Genomic DNA, 19007 nt, shown 5'->3' on the forward strand with positions numbered 1-19007 from the left:
CGGCTGGGCCCACCTGACTGCTGGCACCCCGTCTGGCGCGTGGCGGCACCGAGATCGGCTTGCCTGCCCGCTCGCCCCTTCGCGGTGGCCGGGACCGTTCGCTCGGCTGCGCGCCCTCCCGCCCTCCGCCGCTGGGGGCGCCCGAGGCCTCCGCGAGCCGTGGCGGGCTTGCGGGCAGCGCGGCCGGAAGCTTGGCTTCGGAAGAGGCGGAGCTCGGGACGGAAGCGGCTGCGCAGGCTCCTGGGACGGCGCGGGATGGCGGCGGGCGACGAGTTCGGCTCCGGGGCGTCGTCGGGCCGGCTGGACCCGGGAGCGCTGATGGAGCAGGTGAAGGTGCAGATCGCCGTGGCCAACGCGCAGGAGCTGCTGCAGGTGAGCAGGAGGCGCCGCCGCCGCCGCCGCCGCCTTGCAGGCCCTGCGGCGGGTCCCGTGGATGCGTCGCCCCGGAGCCCTCGTGCGGCGGAGGCGGGTCTGGTGGGGCCGGGCCTGCGGTCGGAGGCTAAAGGCCCCCGCCCGGCCCTTCTGCGGAGGGGGGGGGGAGCCCCGGGAGAGGCTGCTGACGCGGGAGGGGGCTTTGCGGGGGGGGGGGAGACGGATCCAGTTGGGACCCTGAGCCCTTCGGCGGCGGTGGTGGGGAGGCTGCTGACCTCCTTCCTTCCTTCCTTCCTCCCCTCCGGTCTCCCCCCCCCGCCCCCCACCCGCAGAGGATGACCGACAAGTGTTTCAGGAAATGCATCGGGAAGCCCGGAAGCTCCCTGGACAACTCGGAGCAGGTGAGCCCTGCGGCCCAAAAGGCCCTTTGGAGCCAGTTGCCTGCTGCCCCTCCCCCCTCCCCCCTCCTGACTCGGCCTCTTCTCTCCTCTTCCCCACAGAAGTGCATCGCCATGTGCATGGACCGCTACATGGACGCCTGGAACACGGTTTCCCGCGCCTACAATTCCCGTCTCCAGAGGGAGCGGGCCAACATGTGAGAGGGGGACTCTGGCAATCACCTTTGGAGAGATCGGTGGACTGTTAAGCGGTCAGCCTGATACCATTAAAACGTTGGCCCAGATGCCCCTCTGTCGTCCCCTCGCCTGTGTCGGTCAGAGGTCTTGGCTGCAGCCCCCAGGAGGCAAGGCCCGCCAGCCTCGAGAGGCTGATGTTGCTCTGGAAGGGGGAGTCCTTATTTCCTCTTTCAGAGTTGTGTCTGAATTGGAGGAGGGGGCTGCTGGTCTGCTTTCTGGGACCTGCCTCCCACTGGAGCTGGAGAGGAACGGAAGACCCCAGACTGTTGTTACAGCCTGTGTTGCTAAGACCTGGCCTTCGAGGGCCCTTCGTTCCCTCCCTCCTTGAGGCTGGCAGAAGCAAGGCCTGCCCTGCCCCTTCTCTGGTGCTGGGCTCTCTTCACAGCCAAAGCCCCCTTCCCCTGGCCCTTTGGCAGCGAGTAGGCAACACCCCGTCTGAGCTTGGATTTAAGCTGCTGATCTTCTGGGTCCTTGGTTTTGGGGGGGTCCTTGAAGAAGTGAAAGCTGTCCCTCTGCTTTGTGGGAGTGCAGAGAAGCTGCTTTGGGTTAAGTAGGGTGTGGTCGCCGAGCCTTGTTCCTTTGGCCAGCAGTGGAAGACACTTCGATTTCTAGAGTGCCAGCATCTGTCCTTCGATAAAATGAGGCAGGCGAGGCTGAGCTCAGCCAGAATGGCTGGTGGGTGGTGCATTGATTGTCCCTGAGGCTGAGAAAAGTACATGGAATATTTGTTCAGGCTTACATGTTATGAGAACTGCCAGAGTGTGTTTTGTTAATCCTTCTTGAGCACATTATGTGCATCCTGCCATTTGGGGGTTGGAGAGAGGAAGGAAGCGGCACATGGGCCGATGCAGGGAAGATCGCCCCAGTTAACACATCCTTCCTTGGGCCTTAGTTTCCTTTCACATTTCCTATTGTCTGAAGACACAGCATTTTCTTGGCATGGTGAAAGGAGGGAAGCCATCCCGCTCCCAAAGCTTGTGTGAGCATTGCAGGGGCTCCTCCTGACAAGCTGTGGAGGCTGGAGGTGGTAGAAACCACCCCCTCCCAGCAGATCCACAGAAACCACATGGAAATTCACAAGTGGATCATTTTCATTTAATGTACCTGCAGCTGGAACAGTCTGGCAGAATCCTTTTTAGGAAAGGGCTTTGGTAGGATCATGAGAGGTCAGTCTCTGTGGGCCTTGGCTCCCCCTGCTGGCCCCAGTAGGTAGGGAGTTATGCCTTGAGGTTCTGCGCAATCCAGCCCCGGACTGCTGTCACCTTGGCATAGACCCCGGGGAAGGAAGGCCGGGCGCAGCCGTAGCCCCAGCTGGTGACGCCTGCCAGGAACCAGCGGCCAGACGGCTCTCTGCAGGCCAAGGGCCCCCCCGCATCTCCCTACGGAGCAAGAGAGAAGCATGAGGGCTTGCAGCTCTGAGCACAGGGTAGGGTAGGGTGACTTTGAGGAATTGCCTCTCCCCTCCCCTGCAGAACAGTGTTCCAAGGCCTTTGCCATTCCTGGCGGCCATAGGGGCGCTGCTGCTGCTGCGTGGAGCTCACCGAGCAACTGTCGACGCCCCCCTGCGGGAAGCCAGCACAGAGCATCCGGCTGCTGATCTGGATGGGGTAGAACCTCCGGCAGTCCTGCTGTCGGATCACCTGAACATCAGCCTTTTGCAGGCGTGTGCTCACCAGGCCTGTGAGTAGCAAGACCCCCGTCACATTTCTACCCTGAGCTGAAGAATCCCATGCCAGGGCATCCCCGGAAGACCCTGGGCTTGGTCTGATGAGAAGTTGGTTGGCCCCAGATTGAGCTGTGCCCCATGGGGACAGGGCTTGTCGGAAACATCCGTACCCCCCTCCTTGGTGGAGCCCCAGCCGGTGATGACGCAGGGCCTGCCCTCGCTGAAGGCATGGGTGCGGTCTGGGAGGCAGATGGGCCGGATGGAGCTGGTGTAGTGCAGGGGGGCAGCCAGCTCCAGCAGGGCCACGTCGTAGTCCAGCATGTAGCCATTGTAGAAGGGGTGCTTGTGTATCCGGGCAATCTTCTCCGCTTGCCCCTCAAGGCCGCTCAGGAAGGGTGTCCCCAGGACAGCCACCCACATCTTGGGGTTGCTGTAGCTGCAAGAGGCAAGGCTGTCAGCCTTTCGGAGGTCTCAGGAGAGCCCCCTCCCCCCCCCCACAGCGCCCACACTCTGGCCTGGCCAGGGTAACCATGGAGGTTGCTGAGCCCAAGAGGCCTGGGGTGGCCAGGGCAACCTTCTGTGGGGCTGGCGGAGTGGGAACAGAGGGGGCACAGCTTGGAGGGGTCCGGGCCCTCCTCCAGTCCCCCTCACTCACACATCGAAGCAATGGGCAGCTGAGAGTAGCCACCGCTCAGCGATCACAACAGCCCCACACGTGTGCTGCCTTCGCTGCAGCCACAGGCTCGCCTGCCATGGCCACTCGCCCTGTGCTGCACCGCTGCCCCCCACGATCTTGCTGAAGGCTGCAGTGTGGGCCAAGCCGCAGTCTGCCGGAAAGGGCCAAAGCAGGGGCTGAAGTGAGGGTAGACCAGCCCAGGAACTCTTTCCCCCCCCCCACTTCTGCTGGAATGGGTGTCAGGGGCAGCCCAATCGCCTGCCATATTTCCAGTCATTGATGGCTGCAACTAAAGCACACTCAGAGCAGCTCTGACCCAGAGCCTACCTCCTTCCCCTTTGTCCCCCACATGCTGCCACAGGATTCCCCTTGCCCCTCGGGTGCAACTGGGCCCAAGCCATTTTTGGAAATGATGGGGACAGCGGGGGACCCCTGGAGATCACAGGGGAAGTGGCTGGCAGCCCCTCTCTTCATCAGAGAGAGACTTCCCAGCACCCTATTGGGAGCCCCCCCCCCCGACATCTCTGTGTCCCTGTTTTTCTAAAGTCCTCTCTCCCCACTAGACCAGTTGCTGCCCCTGGTGAAATGAGGGTGGGGCTGGAGGGTGAGAGAGGTACACACTGCAGCCGATCTCATCCCAGCCGTTGCCACAGTCAACGATGCCGTCACACTCGGGGTTTGCTTTCCCGATGCAGACCTTGCTGGAGCACTTGAATGTGGAGGGGGTGCATGGCACGGCTGGGGGAGGAGGGGACAAGTGGGTGAGTCCAACTGGGAAGCCCAGCTCCTCTCCCCACAGGGAGCCAGAATTCCCACCCATGGCTGGTTAAAAGGGGTGGGTGCTGAGCTTGGCAATGTAGAGTCGTGTCGGACAGCTCTGCCCAGAGGGCATTTCCTGGCAGGCCACCTGTCACAAGCGATTGTGGCAGAGGGAGAAGAGGACTGCTGTTGGGCTTGCTCTGCCACGCTGGCTTGCACACCCCATTTACTTACACACTGAGCCTTTTCTTTCTGCCCTGTACCTGGCGGCTGGGTGGCCTGGGAGGCGCTGACTTCCTGCCCGGGTGTGGTCAAGCTGGCAGGGCCAGCACTTGGGCTGAGCGGTGTAGGCCTTTGCTCCAGGCCAGAGTCGGTTGAGGCAGTGGTGGTCCTGGATCTGAGGGGCTCTGCGGTGCTGAGACAGGGCAAAATGATGCCTAGGATCCAACTCTTGAGCTTGGTGATCCGGGCGTAGACCCCCAGCTTCTTGGCCTGCCTGCAGCCAATGCCCCAGCTCACCAGCCCAGCCAAGTAGAAGGTTCCTGGAGTCTCCTCGCAGGCCAATGGTCCCCCCGAGTCCCACTGGAAAGAAGGCAGGAGGAAGCACCTCTTGGCAAGGGCCAGTGGCTTGATGGTGAATGCCTCTTCTGTTATAGGCAAGGCAATTCCTCCCTCCATAAACAGATGGCTGAAAGAATTCTCAAGCTGGACCTGGACCTGAAAATGCCCTAAATACTCAGTGGGGAGGCCACAGGAGCCCCTTAACCATCCCCCGCCTTCAGTCACCTGGACAGCTGGCAGCAAGTTCCCTGCTTGGCAAAAAGTGGCAAATGGGCAGCGTGGGAAAGGGACACAGGCCTGAGTTGTTCCCTGGGAAGAAAAGTGGAGCAGGCAGCATAGACAAAAGATGAATGCCAGGAGCAGGACCCCAGAGAGGAGGGGGTATGGAGAAAGGGCTCCCCTTACTGCCCTGGCATCTGCCCTGGTGGGACTGATGAGCTTCTCCAGCAGTAGCAGCACAGAGAAGCCATAATTGCCAGGGGCCCCTCTGTCTCCCACCCAGGAAGCCTGTCTTCGCGCTACACTGTGGGGCCTTTCCCTGCATTGCAAAGGAAGGGGAGCGGTCCAGGGAAACGGGCATCCTGTCTCCGAGTAGCAGCAGCAAGGGTGAGGTGAGGGGTCAGGTCTGGGAGACAGCTGCGAAGGGTCCATGTAACCCAGCAGAAGAGTGTTGAACTGCAGGCCCTGTGGTGCTCTCTGAGCTTGGTGGTTTCCGGCCAGACGTTTTGTGACCCAACTAAGGAACATCTCAAGTGCTAGACACTCTATGGTCTTTTAGCACTGTTACCGATGCCTAGTCGGGTCATGAAACATCTTCAAGAAAAGCACCAAAGGCCTCCCTAGTTGTGTATCCTTTAGACTCCCGCTACTGAAAACGGAAAAGAACACTGTTGGAAAATGGTGATATCTGTCCAAAACACACTTTCAGCCTTTATGCCCCTCTCCTCCAGGAGGGGGGGGGCGCTCAGTCCTGAAAGGGCCAGGGAGGGGAAGAAGTGCTCCTGGTACCTGGCAGGCATCCACTTTCCCCTCGAGGAACCCCGCACAGATCATTTGGTCCGAGAGGGAAACATTGTGCAATTCTTCACAGGTCTTCTGCTCAAGGATCCCAACTGCGGCTTGGTGCAGGTTCTCGGGCTGAGAAGCTGGAAGCCCAAAAGGAGGAGGAGGAGGAGACTTCGCAGGAGACTAGTCAGCCCAAAGTCCCAGGCCCCATTTCAAACCACCCCAGACCCTGGGCAATCTTGCCCAGTGTAGCACAGACTGATCTTGCCCAATGGGGTTCAGTACGCAAGGGGGGCACTCTTCTACCCACAGGACACAATCTGATGCCCGGTTCCCCATCTACTCTGAGGAAGTTCTTCCTACCATTGCCATCCTGGAGGCTGCCCCAGCCCGAAACCAGGCATTTTCTGCCCACAGGGAACTTGTGGACGGCCAATGGGAGGCAGATGGGCTGGATGTATCTGCCAAAGCGCAGCGGCCTGACCAGTTCCAGCACCGCAACATCGAAGTCCAGTAGGGCAGGGTCGTAAGAAGGGTGGAGCACCACCTGTTGGATGCCAACCTTCACAGAAGAGCTGTCCATGGCTGAGAGTGAGGTGGTGCCTGCGAAGGCAGTGAGGTGTCCCACCTTGGTCCTGCTGATACAGGAACAGGAACGATGGCCCATTTGTCCACAGGCAGAGCATGCCCTGTGCACCTTCCGTGCACCCCGGGCCACCCCCAGGGTTGAGGTTGGATGGAGCAGGGCCCGCCTTGGGGGAGGCAGACATGAGGCAGAATGGCAGGCGACTTTCAGGAGTGCCTCAGCCCCAATGGGGCACCCCTCCCTCAGGTTCTCCACTGCCACCTCCTGCTGAACAGACCACAACAGCAGCTGCTCAATTACTTCCCCTCGGTGGAACCCAAACACGAGCCTTCCAGAAGAGAGCCCAGCTGCCAAAGAGATCCTACTAACAAACACTTACTGTTTAAAACAATGTGCAGCTGAAAGCAGCCATCGCTCCCCAATGATTGCGGCCCCACAGAAATGCTGGAGACCCTCTTTCAGGGTGACTTGCCAAGGGACTTCCCCGTGGGATGCTTCCAGGCCACCCACAATTTTCATGGGTTTGGAGAAACCAGGCCGCTGACCACACTCTGCACATAAACAGGGAACAGCTATGGATGCAGGAGGGGGCCACCCCACCTCCACTCACTCCCTGCCAGCTGCCCTACCTGAGGGCTGGGGGCTTGAGGCTGCCGGTCTGCTTGAGGCTGGGGAGGCAGAGTTGGGGGTGGAGCTGGGGTGCTGTAGCCTGGCTGCGCTTGTGCCCACGGTTGGAGCTGAATGATGGAGCCCAGTGCCTGGGACAGCTGAGGCGGTGGGGCCCCTGGATGTGGCCATGGTCTTGAGGATCCAGTCCCAGAGCCGGATCACACGAGTATAAACACCTGGGCGCCTGGCCTCTGCACAGCCAATCCCCCAGCTGACTATCCCTGCGAGGAAGAAGCGCCCGGAGGGCTCTTGGCAGACCAGTGGGCCCCCGGAGTCCCCCTGTAGAAGGAAAGGGCCAAGATGGGGTGGATGTCATGCAGGGAGGTCCGTCCAAAGCCTGCTGGGGGTTGGGGACCCCTACCTGGCAAGAGTCAACCTTGCCCTCCAGGTAGCCAGCACACATCATCCGGTCGGTGAGCACACTGCTGCCGTAGAGATTGCCACACAGAGCCTGGTCCAGCAGCTCCACGGTGGCTTTCTGGAGCAGCTCCGGCTTCACTACTGGGAGGGTAGGGGAGGATGAATGCTAAGTGGATCCTGGCTTTGCTCTCAGGGCAGCCTAGCGGGGTTGGGGGCTGAGGATATGCTTGCAGGAGCAGCAGCAGCAGCAGCTATGGGCTAGCTGGATTGCCTCCCTCCTCCTCCTCCTCAGTGTAACACACCAGCAGCTTTGCATGGGCACACAAAACAGTTGTGTAGTTACGCTGGCCTTGCTCAGGAGTTTTCCCTCTACCACACCTGAGGGTTGGTGCAGCAGCAGGAGTCTCCCTTCTCGGACTGTGGGGACAGTGGTGGCCTCTTTGTGTCCCTGAGCAGCCACAGGTTTCCTCACATGAGGAGGTGGAATTGACAGGTTCAATCTCCCTGCACAAACCCTGGCCCCAGCAACATCCCTTTGAGGTAGGCCGGTCAGCTCCAGCCCTGACCGGAGGATTCCTTCTGTGCCGCCTCACCCTGTTTTTCACCTGACCGCCAGGGACCCCACTTACAGAAGTCTTCCTTCAGGTATCCCCAGCCGGAGATGAGGCACTTCCTGCCTGGGGGGAACCAGTGGGAGGGGGCTGGCAGGCACACGGGCTGGATGTATTTGCTGAAGGCAAGGGGCTCCGCCAGCTCCAGTAGGGCTGCATCGTAGTCGGCGCTCTCCACATTGTAGGAGGGATGCTGGAGGATGCGCAGCACCTTGGCCTGTGCCCGGCTGCCTTCACTGCCACTCAGCCGGACACTGCCTGCCTGGGCCATCCAGGTGCGGGGGTCCTGGAACCTGTGAAGGGACAGCTTCAGTCTCCCCTGGTTTCCCTCCCTACCCAGGAGGTCTCAGGGAACTGCAAGCCACACTTTCCCTAGAATGCCTGTCTGGGACAAGGCCCATGTTTCATTTGTGACCTCACACTCCATTGTTGCTCTCCTGACTATTTTGATCTCACTGGGCACCTCAGCCATCCATCCCTTTTTCTTCTTGCTATTTTGAAGAAGCTACGTGGGCTTGGGGTTTCTTCTGCCCCTGTCACCCCCTTCCTCTCCCTCCTCCTCCCTCCTCCCCATGCTGTAGCTCTATACCCACTGCATGCTCCCCACCCCCCAGTGTCCCTACTGACTGCCTCTTTCCATCCTTGAGCTGCTCCTTCCTGGCCTCATCACCTCCCCCCCACCGCCAGCCTCTTATTCCCCCTTGGCACCAACCCACTGCAGCGGGCTCCCAGGCTTACTCATTGAAGCAGTGTGCAGCAGACACCAGCCACCTGGCAGTCAGGATGGCTGCCCCACAGAAGTGTTCATTGCTCTCTCTCAGGCTGACCTGCCATGGGAACTCGCCCAGCAGCGCCTCTGATCCCCCCACGATCCGAGTGGCGGATCGCATGGCTGGCCTGGTTCCACAGTCTGCAAGAGAACATGAGGGGCTGATGGTGAATAGGGGAGTCCAGGAGAGCCCACCCACCCACACATTAAACCCCGGAAACCTACAAAGGGAGGAAATGCACGACAGAGACTTTGGCTCTGATTTGAGGTTTCAGAGCCTCTTCTCTTGCAAGTTAGGAAAGCTCCAAACGCAGTTGCCCCACCACCCCTGGTCAGTTCTTTTATAAGTTTGCAGTTTGAAATTGGTCAGAGGGGAGGGTTCCTGTTTTTTTCTGACATGGCAAAAGTAATGTTTCAGCCATCTGTTGTCCTCCTGCTTATGGTCACTCTGGCCTGACTGATCACACTCTGAGTGAAGATTAGCTCCAAAGGCTTTCTTGTGCACAGGCAGCCTCCCACCACCTAACAGCCCCCTTCTGGTTTCCTAAGGCCAGGTGCCCCTCTTCATGCCCCCCCCCCCGGAAGGTAGCCTCTCTGGAGACTCTGCCCCCCCCACAGAGGTCAATTATCTCTGCAAAGGATCCTGCACTCTGCATAGTTCAGCTCTCCATATAGGGAGGCACCCACAGTCTACCCATCCTCCAAGGGAGATCAGCACGGAGAATCCCCAGCTTTGCAGAGGCAGTGAGCCCAGCAGCTCCAGCAGCGAAAGACCCACCACACTCAGCCTCGTCAGAACCATCTGAGCAATTTTTCCTTCCGTCACACTGCACGTTTCCTGGGGCTACACACTGGCCATTTTGGCAGGCAAAGGCCTCCCCTGGACACCTTCCTGTGAACATAACAGTGAGTGGCAGAATTGACTCCGGGGTTGTTCTTCCCCTCAGCACAGATACTGGGAGTGGGGCGGGGGGATGCATTGGGGAGAGTTCAGCCCTCATTGGGTTCAGCCATGGTGCTCAACACCTCCTGTAATTGAGGTAGGAAATCTCTGCCCTCGGCAGCCTGGGCTTTTGGGTAGCAGTTTGGCTGTTCTTTTCCAACCTCTCACTCCTGCCCCCAAATGCCCCTGTTCTCTTGTGCACAATGCTAAGGCCAAACGGGCCCCCAGTTCCCAATGCTGCCCACCAGGAGGGAGGGATGGAGCTGGGCCCCCCAAAATCAGGGTCCCAGACCGGTTCCATGGCCGACCAGCCTACCTGACTTGAGCTCTGTGCCTGAGAAGGTGACGTCCCATGGCCCTGCTGGAAAGAGGGGGGGGGATCAGAAGTGAACTGCAGGTGAGCAGCACAGGAGAAACTAGGCTAATTAGGGGCACACACCACCCCAGTCAGCCTGGGCCAAAGGGCCAGAAATAGTGCAGGGATACCCAAGAGGGAAGCAGCCGAGATGGTGCCATAGGTGGGAACCCTGATGCCCTCGTTGCTCACGGCTGCTGCCAGTCCCCGCCTCAGGACGTCCTCTTCCATGCCAGGGCTGGGCAGCGGTGCAGAAAAGCAGAGGTGGAAGCGGACAATGAGGCTGGCATTGCCCTCCCTGCCAAGCAGAAGCAAGAATTCCTTACTCTCTCTTTCTGACAGGAGAGTGGAGGAGAGCCTCCCCCCAGGCCAGCCCTCCGGCCCCTGCCCACCTGTATTGCAAAATGGTACACCTGAAGCAGCTGCCATCCAGGGATGAGTTCTGAAAGCTGCTTTTGAACTGAACAGTCAGAAGAACAAGAGAGCACGTTGGCCTTGTTGCTGTGCCCATCAGACCCACACTCAAACGGGGGGCGGGGCAGTTTCAGAGCAGCCTCGCCACATGAAAAGATCCATGCCATCTGCTCACTCAACCAATTAGCCAAAGGGATGCCTCACCTGGGGCTTAGAGGAGGCATTGCACACACACCCCAAGCTGGCTGGCAGGATGCATTCCCTCAACCCTCACCTGGGAACAGCCCAGCCAGCCATGGAAGGTCTGACCAGTCTTGTGTGCCTTCCCAGGGTGGGGGAGAGGCTTCTCTCCATCCCTTAGAGCTACACTCCTGGGGAGCACTGAATGGACAGCCCTGCCTCAGGGCGGAACAGCATCTGGTGGCCCTTCTCAGTGGCTCGCCCATAGCTCATTGTCTTGAGAAGGGGGCAGGGGGTCCTTACCAGCTGTTCCAGAATAGGGGTCAGCAGGCGGGAGTAGCCAGTACTGGGCTGCTGCAAACTACTCTGGTAGGGGATCCCTCGCAGCTCCACCATGTGCTCAAAGTGGGTTTCTTGCTTCCCAAGGAAAACTGCAGCAGGAGAGAGCCTCGGTGCTCTGGTGGTTGCCAAGGGCCCCTCCAAGCACTGCCAGGCGCCTGGCCCACCCAACTCCTTCCCCCTGCCAGCCGACATGGTTGCTTAGCTGCCAGGGCCCTGCCAAGCTTTGGGGCTGTCTGTGATCTCAGCCACAAGAGGGCTACTGCTGAAAGGATGGGCAGCCCAGCTGCTGGTTTCTCTTGGCACAGTTGCCGCAGAAAGGTCCTGGCACAAGATGAGCACCGAATTCAGACTCTCCTTGTCTAGCCAAGGGGTTTTCTGTCCCTGCCCTTTGCTTTGCAAAATTGCAGCCATCTCCAGAGGACACACATCCCTCCCCTCCCCACTGGTATCTTTGCAATTCTTGCAAATAGCATGTTGCAAGTCCCCCACCCCACCCCACTCTTGTTTTCCCCAAGGCAAGCAATGAGGTTGCTCACTGCCTCCTTTCCCGAAGGGTGCCAGGCCCACCAGATCGGGTAGCGTGGGCCCACTCCAGGTCCCTCTCCTTAAACATGTTCAGCTAGTTCTGCCACCCAAGTACTGCCGGTCTAGGGAAAAAGGAGCTCAGCCGAGGTATGGGAGGCGCTGCTTGGGGCTACTCTATTGGGCTGACAAGAAGGTCCCACCACCAAAGAGCTTTTTCTTTGTCAGTCCAATGGTGCATACAATTTGTAGGGGAATTTAAGCTCCATGGGGGACCCCAGGTTAACCCCCAAACCCATTTCAAAGCAACTCACACACAAGGATGCCCACACACAGGGCTGTTGCGGTGCTCGTGAGGATGGTGGCCAAGGCAGCTCGGCTGCAGATTCCACCGCCAGCCAGGGGCCGTGCTGTCTGTCTGTCCAGTGCCGGCTTTGAGGTGATGCCTGGTGGTCCCATAGCTGCCCCACAAAGTAGGATGGACCTGGAGATGGAGAGAGAGCAGGACTGAAGTCCCCTCTCTCTGCTTTCTAGGCCTGGAGCCCTGAGGACCAGCACAGCCTCCCACAATGGCCTGTTGAGACACAGGATGTCCACGTCTCAGGTGGGGGAACTACGCCGATGCCTCCCCGGTCAGCAACAACTTCCCTGACCCAGCTATGATGTCTCTGCAAGAGAGAGACAAATACAGACACACCTCATGGCCAAAATTACCTGAGGGAATTACATAGCGTCCATTTGAATGCCTTGTAACCTGCAGAGACAGCTCCGTTGGCCTCTGCAACCCTTTGAACAGAGAAGCAGGGCCCAGAGCCAGTTTGCAGCATGAATGGCTGGTTATTGATTCATTATTTATTCCTTTAGTTCCCAGCTTTGCAAAGCCCCATTGAGCCTTATAAGCCCAGTGACAACAATGAAAGCTGGTCTGGTGTAATGTTAAGGATCGGACTAGAAACCAGGGGTGAAATGCTCCTGGTTCGGACTGGATCACCCGATTCGGTTGCAATGGCAGCGGGTGGTTCGGAGAACCGATAGCAAAATCCCTGTCCACCCACCCCCCATGCCCAGCTGAGCCACGTGATCATCAGAGGCTTTTTTTTTTCTTTTAAAAGCATTTTTTATAACCTCTTCGGCTGAAGAGGTTGTAGAAAAAATGCTTTTAAAAGTTAAAAAAAAAAAAGTTGGCCACACCCACCCAGTCACATTACCCTCCACCAAGCCACGCCCACAGAACCGATAGTAACAAATTTTACATTTCACCACTGCTAGAAACTGTGAGTTCTAGTCCTGCCTTAAGACAGAGCCAGATGGGTTAGGGTTAGTGATGTCATATCTATGTCCAATGTTTTTTTAATTTTGTATTATTATTAAAAAAAAAAAAAAAGACAGAGCCAGCTGGGGGACTCTGGGCCAATCATTCTCTTTCAGCCCTAGGAAGGAAACAATGTCAAAAACCTTGCCAGGAAAACTACAGGGACTTGTCCAGGAAGTCACCAGGAGTCAAAAAGGTGCACATATTCACACTAATGAAACAAAAACCCAATAACAATGTTAAAAATAAGATTTCAGGTTCCTCATCCCAGTTGTCTACCCTGCTCTCTGTCCCATGAGGAGCATCAGTGTGGGGCCTTCCCTGCAATGGGAGGGCTTGCCTCCAGGTCTTCCCTCTGCAGTGCTCAGCACTTGCCAGCAAAGGCTGGGGAAAGGGGAGCTGGTGACTCCTGGGCTGGCAGCTGAGGCAGGGCAGGGGTTGATTACAGATGCCAGTCTGCCAGGTAAGTTGCTCTGAAGAATCTGGTGGTGCCCCTCGGTTGGGAAGGAAGCTTCCCCACCCTCACCCCAGTGCCTTCTGATAAGCCAATTTCAGCTTCCTCCTGGCTTGCTGCTGGCTCACTTTCTGCCCATGCTGGGAGCTGTTCTCCCACCAGGGGAGCTGAGAAGCCTCTCCATCAGGGGAGGCCTGCAGCGCACAAGCCAAGCCAAGAGTTGGCAAAGGCACCTTCTCTTCATGCCACATAAACAACCTTTGAGGGTTGCTAAGGCGGGAGGGGGGAGGAGAGGCCAAGAGAAATCTGATGCAGTAGGTGGCTCCTCCCAGCCCCCCCACCACTGGGGGTGGGGGTTGTCTACAAGGCAGTGAGAAAGGGCAGCCTGCCTTTGTGTGCCTGAGAAGGAGGGGGTGGCTGCTGCCTGGCTGGGCGTCCCTGCCCATCTGTGAAAGGGAGGCAGTCCAGACAGCAGACAATGCCGGGCTTGATAGGGGCCTCTCGATCCCCCTGGCCTGCTTGCATGTCAATGAGCCGTCCAGGGACAATGCAGGGCAGGTGAGGCAAATTGGAGCCAAAATCCTTGGAGCTGCAACCTGGCCTCCTCCTCTCCTGCCCAGAGGCAGATCCCAAGCAGGGTCACATTTCAAAAGAGAGTGGGAGGGGGGACCAAACTAGGTTTATTTGCGTCAAACCTTGGTTAATGCAACCACTCTATTATTTTCCATATCTACACTCCCCCACCCCAATTGTTTTCCCACAAGTGCAGGATCTGTTCTCCCTCCCAATCAATTGAGTGTTGACCCATCATTTGTGTTTGTTGCTAGAGCAGAGAGAGCTGGACTAGCCTAAAGTATCTTAGCTGCTCTGGCACCTGGGTGGGACTAGAACTCACTGTCTCCTGGTTTAGCCTGGTGTTTTAACCACTAGAGCAAACTGGATCTCTTTTTCTATGTTGGCAATTTTTGTCACCTTAAACCTCGGGTTGGAAGAGATCACAGGCTTTCAAGAGGAGGAAGGGGGAACAGGTTCAGGTCCCCCTGCCAGCTAGGAAATGCAGGAAAGGGGGCAGTCAGGCCAGGGGTCCCAGGAGAGAGGACAGACTGGGGCTGCTACTCCCCCTGTGGCAGGCTCAGAAAGTCCAGGGCTGATTTCTGATCAGCTCCCATGAGACCTTACTAAAAGGGGTGGGTGGGTGGGGAGAGGGCCCGAGACACAGCCCACTTCCCACCTGCTCTTTTGGGAAGTGGGAAGATTCTACTCCTGGTCAGCTTTTTGACCAGGAACTCCCCCCACTCCCAATGCAATGGGCATGGGTCAGAAATTCCGTTCATGGCTTATGCTGCCTTGGGGGCTCGCAGCTAAGGGCCCCTTTGGGCTCTGTTGTCCCTTCTCTGGGCATTGCCAGACCTGGAGCTCATTGCTGCCAGCCAGCATCCCTTCTCTGCACACATGTGTCTCCCTCCCACATTTGCATGGTCTGGAGAAACATCCCCACCATCCTTTTTGCTAGTTTTCCCTTGTTTTCCCAGGCTACATACCAAGTGACTTTCAACTTGCTCGGCAGTGCAGTCCCCTTGGTTGCCCTTAGCCCCAGGCCCTGCCTTAGTTCTGGGCTGGGCTGCCGCCCTCCCGTCCAGGCTGCACGCACCTCCTGAGCAGCCACTCCTACATGAAACAACTCCCGTCTGCTCTCATCCCCATCACCTCTCTGGCTCTCAGGTTGGCTGCGAGGTGGGGGGGGAGGAGGGAATCTCTTAAAGGGACAGGAGCCGCCTGGAATTGCTTGGACAGGGTGGAGCTGAGTCAGAGACATGAACAGGGTTCAAAAAGGGTGGAAAGTTTGGTCTGCCATCTTTCTTGCTTGTCCATAGAGATGGCCATGGTTGTCCCAAAGATGCTCTTTTTTTTTTTATTTGATTTATATGCCGCCCTTCTCCGGAGACTCAGGGCGGCTTACAGTGCGTTAAGCAATAGCCTTCATACTTTTGTATATTTTATACAAAGTCAGCTTATTGCCCCCACAAACTGGGTCCTCAAAAGGCAACTGGATTTTCTTGATTTTTTTTTCTTTGAAAACGTTTTGCTTCTCATCAACTGAAGAATCTTCTTGGATGAGAAGCAAAACATTTTCAAAGAAAAAAAATTAAGAAAATCCAGCTGCCTTTTGGAAAAAGCACCTTTGTAGCATCTTTCTTGCTTATTTATAAAATTGTCCCATTTATGTGGTCTCTGCACCATACACCTCACTAGAGCATTCTAAAAAAACAGTGAAAACTTGAGGTCAATGCTTGTTAAGAGCAAGAATCAAAAACTAAAAGGACATCCGCATATGAGGACCCGCACCTGTCTACCTAGTGAGCCCCCTAACGCCCAGAGACTGCAAGGTCATCCAGGTCTTGAGCTGGGCATGCGGTATCAGAAGACCTGTTCCTTGGCAGAGTCTCCTGAGTCCCACCAGGGAGGCACTGCTTGATAAAGGGACCTATGTGGCTTCTTGGGGGGGGGGGGCTGAATTAATCAGAGACCGATGGCCCTGCAGGTAAGTCCGTCCCATGCTCCAAAAGATTTGGCTGGCAACGAACAGCACCTTGACTATAGAGAGGGGGTCTCAGTGACAAATGGAAGGATGTTGCTGGCCATAACCTCATTGGTTTAACTGACACCCCTTCCACCCCGTTCACTAATTATAATATAAAACGCTATGGGATTTACGGTGCAGAAAGCAACTTTTCACACAGCATGAAGAGTTTGTACTGGCTCACAACATGTGGACGAGCGTCCGCTTGACTCTGCCACAGAGGAGGAAGGACAGGAGGAGCGGCAAGTAACCACATGCCAGCCTTCCTGGCTAGCAGGGGCAGGTACGGGGGTCTCCATGAGCCCTTTTCCTGGAAGGCTGCGGCTCCTCAGCCACCAACAGCTGCACTTCTTCTCAGAGAACTGGCATCTTGGAGATTTCTTCATGCCAACAGAACAGAACAGACGATGGCATTGGTCGCGCTTACCAAGGATCCCTGGTGAGAGCGGGATGGGGGCAGTGTGACCATCCTCACTCTCCTCAACCTATCAGCGGCCTTCGATAGCTCGACCAAGGTCAGCTATGGGGGCTGAGCTGGGCAGCAGAGTCTCACGCAGGTTCAGCTCCTTCCTCCCATCGGTGTTAATAGGGATAGAGAGGTCCAGCCCTCAGCCACCATCTCGTGCTGTGCCACAGGGTTTGGTACTCTCTCCACTCCTCTTTAATATCTACATGAAGCTGCTGGGCGAGATCAACTCTGGGTGGAGATACTGGCAGGACACTGATGATGCCCAACTCTGTATCTCCACCCCTGGTGATCCAAGTGATGCTGTGGCCACCCTCTCAGTGCTTGGAGGTTGTGGGGGCCTGGATGGGGGACAACAGGCTTCAATTGAACCCTGGCAAGAGCAAATGGCTTTGGGTGCACAAGGCCCTGAGATTCAGACTGTCATCTTTAATTCAGAATGGGGTGGCACTACCCCCAGACGAATCTGGCCCACAACTTGGCGGTTCTCCTGGACTCACGATTCCTGCTCAAGCCAGCAGGTGGCAGCCGCGGCCAAGAGACCCTTTGTGCAACTTTGGATTGGGTGCCAGTTGTGTCCTCTCCTGGATCAGGGCTCCCTGCACTCGGCTGTTCAAGTCATCTCACGGCTGGACTACTGTAATGCTCTCTACATGGGGCTACCTTTGAAGAGCATTCGGAAGCTACAGCTGATACACTATGGTGGTGCAGGTAGTTCCTGGGGCCCGAAGAATGGCATTACTGCTCTGCGAGCTGCATGGGTTGCCAATCTGCTTCCTGGTGCAATTCAAGGTGTTGGTGATCACCTTTAAAACCCTTCATGGCAGTGGATCTAGGTTACTCAAGGCACCGTCTCACCCCACTGGATTGGCTCACCCCACCCGTGCCAGCAGAGGAGGCATGCTGTGGGCCCCAGCAGCCTAGTTATTGTGGCTGGTGGAGTCGGGGAAGGGGCTTCGCTGCTGTTGCGTTGATCAATCAACTGATCGCCATCCATGGAGGTGAATTCACATTGGAATCAGAAGGGGCCAAGGAACCCAACCCCTCCTCACCAAAGGAAGCCAGACTCTAGCTGTCCTCTGGCTGACTCACCATAAACCAGCATAAACAGTGCTCTGCTGAGAGCAAAGTGGTCCCCTTCATAACAAAGCCGGCAGGCTAGGTCAATGATGGCAAACCTTTTCGGCACTGTGCCCAAACTGGAATGTGTGCATGTGCTGGAGCGCCGGAAACCCGAAGACCAGATGGCCGGTGTGCATGCGCACTGGCCAGCTGGTCTTCGGGTTTCTGGCACTCCAGCATGTGCCAAGAGCAGCTAGCACACCAGAAACCAGAACAGCAGTTGACGACTGCGCGCGTGTCCAGAGAGGGCTTGCGGGCCCCCTCTGGCATGTGTGCCATAGGTTTGCCATCATTGGGCTAGGTGATCCCTACAATTTTGGCCACCCAAGATAAGGAAGGCGAACTTCCCATCCCAGTTTCCCTTCCTCTTCGAGAGATTCTCCTGACTGCCTGGGTTTGGTTGACTGGAAACAGGCTCTCCACAGGCTCCTTTGGAGCAGCCCTAAGTCCACCAATGAACATCCATCTGGGCAGCCAGCGCCCTGTCCTGGCTCATCTGGGCTTGACTCACAAACTCAGCCACACGCTAGACCTGGTTTTTATCCCAGGGCAGCACAAATAACTGTCCTTTGCCAGGGCTGGATCACTCCCTGCTTGGTGCCATTCCGTTGGGGGGACAAGCAGCTTCCTTCCAGGGGAATTCAGAGTTGTGCAGACACAAGGCCAGATGGGGCAAGAGGGGCTGGCAGAGCGCATGGTGTGTGCTCTGCAGTCCACAGCCAACTGAGAGCTACTGTTAGGCAAGGTCAGAGTGTGAGGAAGAAAACAGCTGGCCGTCCCCATTGGGCAGCCTCTCTGACCACTGCCTAACCCAGAACGTGGAAGGAAGAGAGCTGCCGGCCAGCCCTGGAGGCTTAGCATCCCTCCCTCCCTCCCTCCCTCAAGATGTGGCAGTGGTTCCCCTGCCACAAACTTTGACTGCGTTGTCAAAATGTAGTGCTAAACAAAAATGATACTTCAACAAGCAGATTTGTGACATAGCCACACAAGTCTACAAAAGGCTACCCCTTAAGGTGGCATTAGAGTGAAAAGTTGGTGGCTTAACCAATTATATTGGGGCACTGTTACACACACGGCACCATTTTGCGACTTATTCTGCCAGATACCTTAGCAGACAAAGAACAGGTGTCAGTTACTTTTGTTTTGTTTGCCGCCTCCTGTCCACGGAATTGGTTTGCATTTATTATTTTATATAGCTACCCAATTTGCAAATTGTAACTAAAATAGGACTAACATGGTAGCTAACATAAAATTAAACACTCAAAAAAATAGCAGAATTACAGAGTTGGAAGGGACTTTGGAAGGTCCCAACCCCCTGCTTGAGCAGGGGGTCATATACCATTCTCAGGCATATGTTGCATCTCCTCTTAAAAGCATCCAGTGATGGGGCACCCACAACTTCTGGAGGCCTTCCTCCGGTTAATTGTTTTCACTGTAAGTTTCTCCTTAATTCTAGGTGAAAATAAGCCATGAGCACAATGGTGGAACCAGCAAACCATCTAAACAAGGGCCAAACCCAATCTGTCCAAAAGCCCACCTGGGTTCCCCCATTGACCTGGCCCTGCACTGGGGGAGAACTCCCAAATGTTTGATGCCTCAGGGCGCAAGTTCAGGAGACGTTCTTGAGCTGCTGACCAGGACTTGAGT

General features: G+C 56.7%; 2 protein-coding genes across 2 annotated transcripts; one reads left to right on the top strand and one right to left on the bottom strand.

Moving 5' to 3' along the window:
• The first annotated feature begins 217 nt into the window (after positions 1 to 217).
• On the top strand, positions 218 to 1055 carry TIMM13 (translocase of inner mitochondrial membrane 13). The gene is made up of 3 exons (XM_070931963.1): positions 218 to 372; positions 705 to 773; positions 873 to 1055. The coding sequence occupies exons 1-3, from the start codon at positions 256 to 258 to the stop codon at positions 969 to 971; spliced, it is 285 nt and encodes a 94-aa protein (XP_070788064.1). The 5' UTR covers positions 218 to 255; the 3' UTR covers positions 972 to 1055.
• Positions 1056 to 2224: 1169 nt separating this feature from the next.
• On the bottom strand, positions 2225 to 11884 carry TMPRSS9 (transmembrane serine protease 9). The gene is made up of 19 exons (XM_070931964.1): positions 11740 to 11884; positions 10865 to 10992; positions 10360 to 10427; positions 10099 to 10265; positions 9929 to 9973; positions 9448 to 9561; positions 8639 to 8810; positions 7919 to 8193; positions 7291 to 7430; positions 6890 to 7208; positions 6640 to 6811; positions 6038 to 6309; positions 5678 to 5814; positions 4372 to 4690; positions 3971 to 4087; positions 3329 to 3500; positions 2844 to 3109; positions 2549 to 2685; positions 2225 to 2386 (listed from the first exon to the last, which is right to left on the bottom strand). Exons 1-19 carry the CDS (start codon positions 11882 to 11884, stop codon positions 2225 to 2227), a joined length of 3327 nt encoding a protein of 1108 aa, XP_070788065.1.
• Between the last annotated feature and the right edge of the window lie 7123 nt (positions 11885 to 19007).

The sequence above is a fragment of the Pituophis catenifer genome, unplaced genomic scaffold (genome assembly GCF_029215685.1).
Source record: "Pituophis catenifer annectens isolate HBS135680 unplaced genomic scaffold, rPitCat1.0.hap2 SCAF_1, whole genome shotgun sequence".
NCBI classification, from domain to species: Eukaryota; Metazoa; Chordata; class Lepidosauria; order Squamata; family Colubridae; genus Pituophis; species Pituophis catenifer.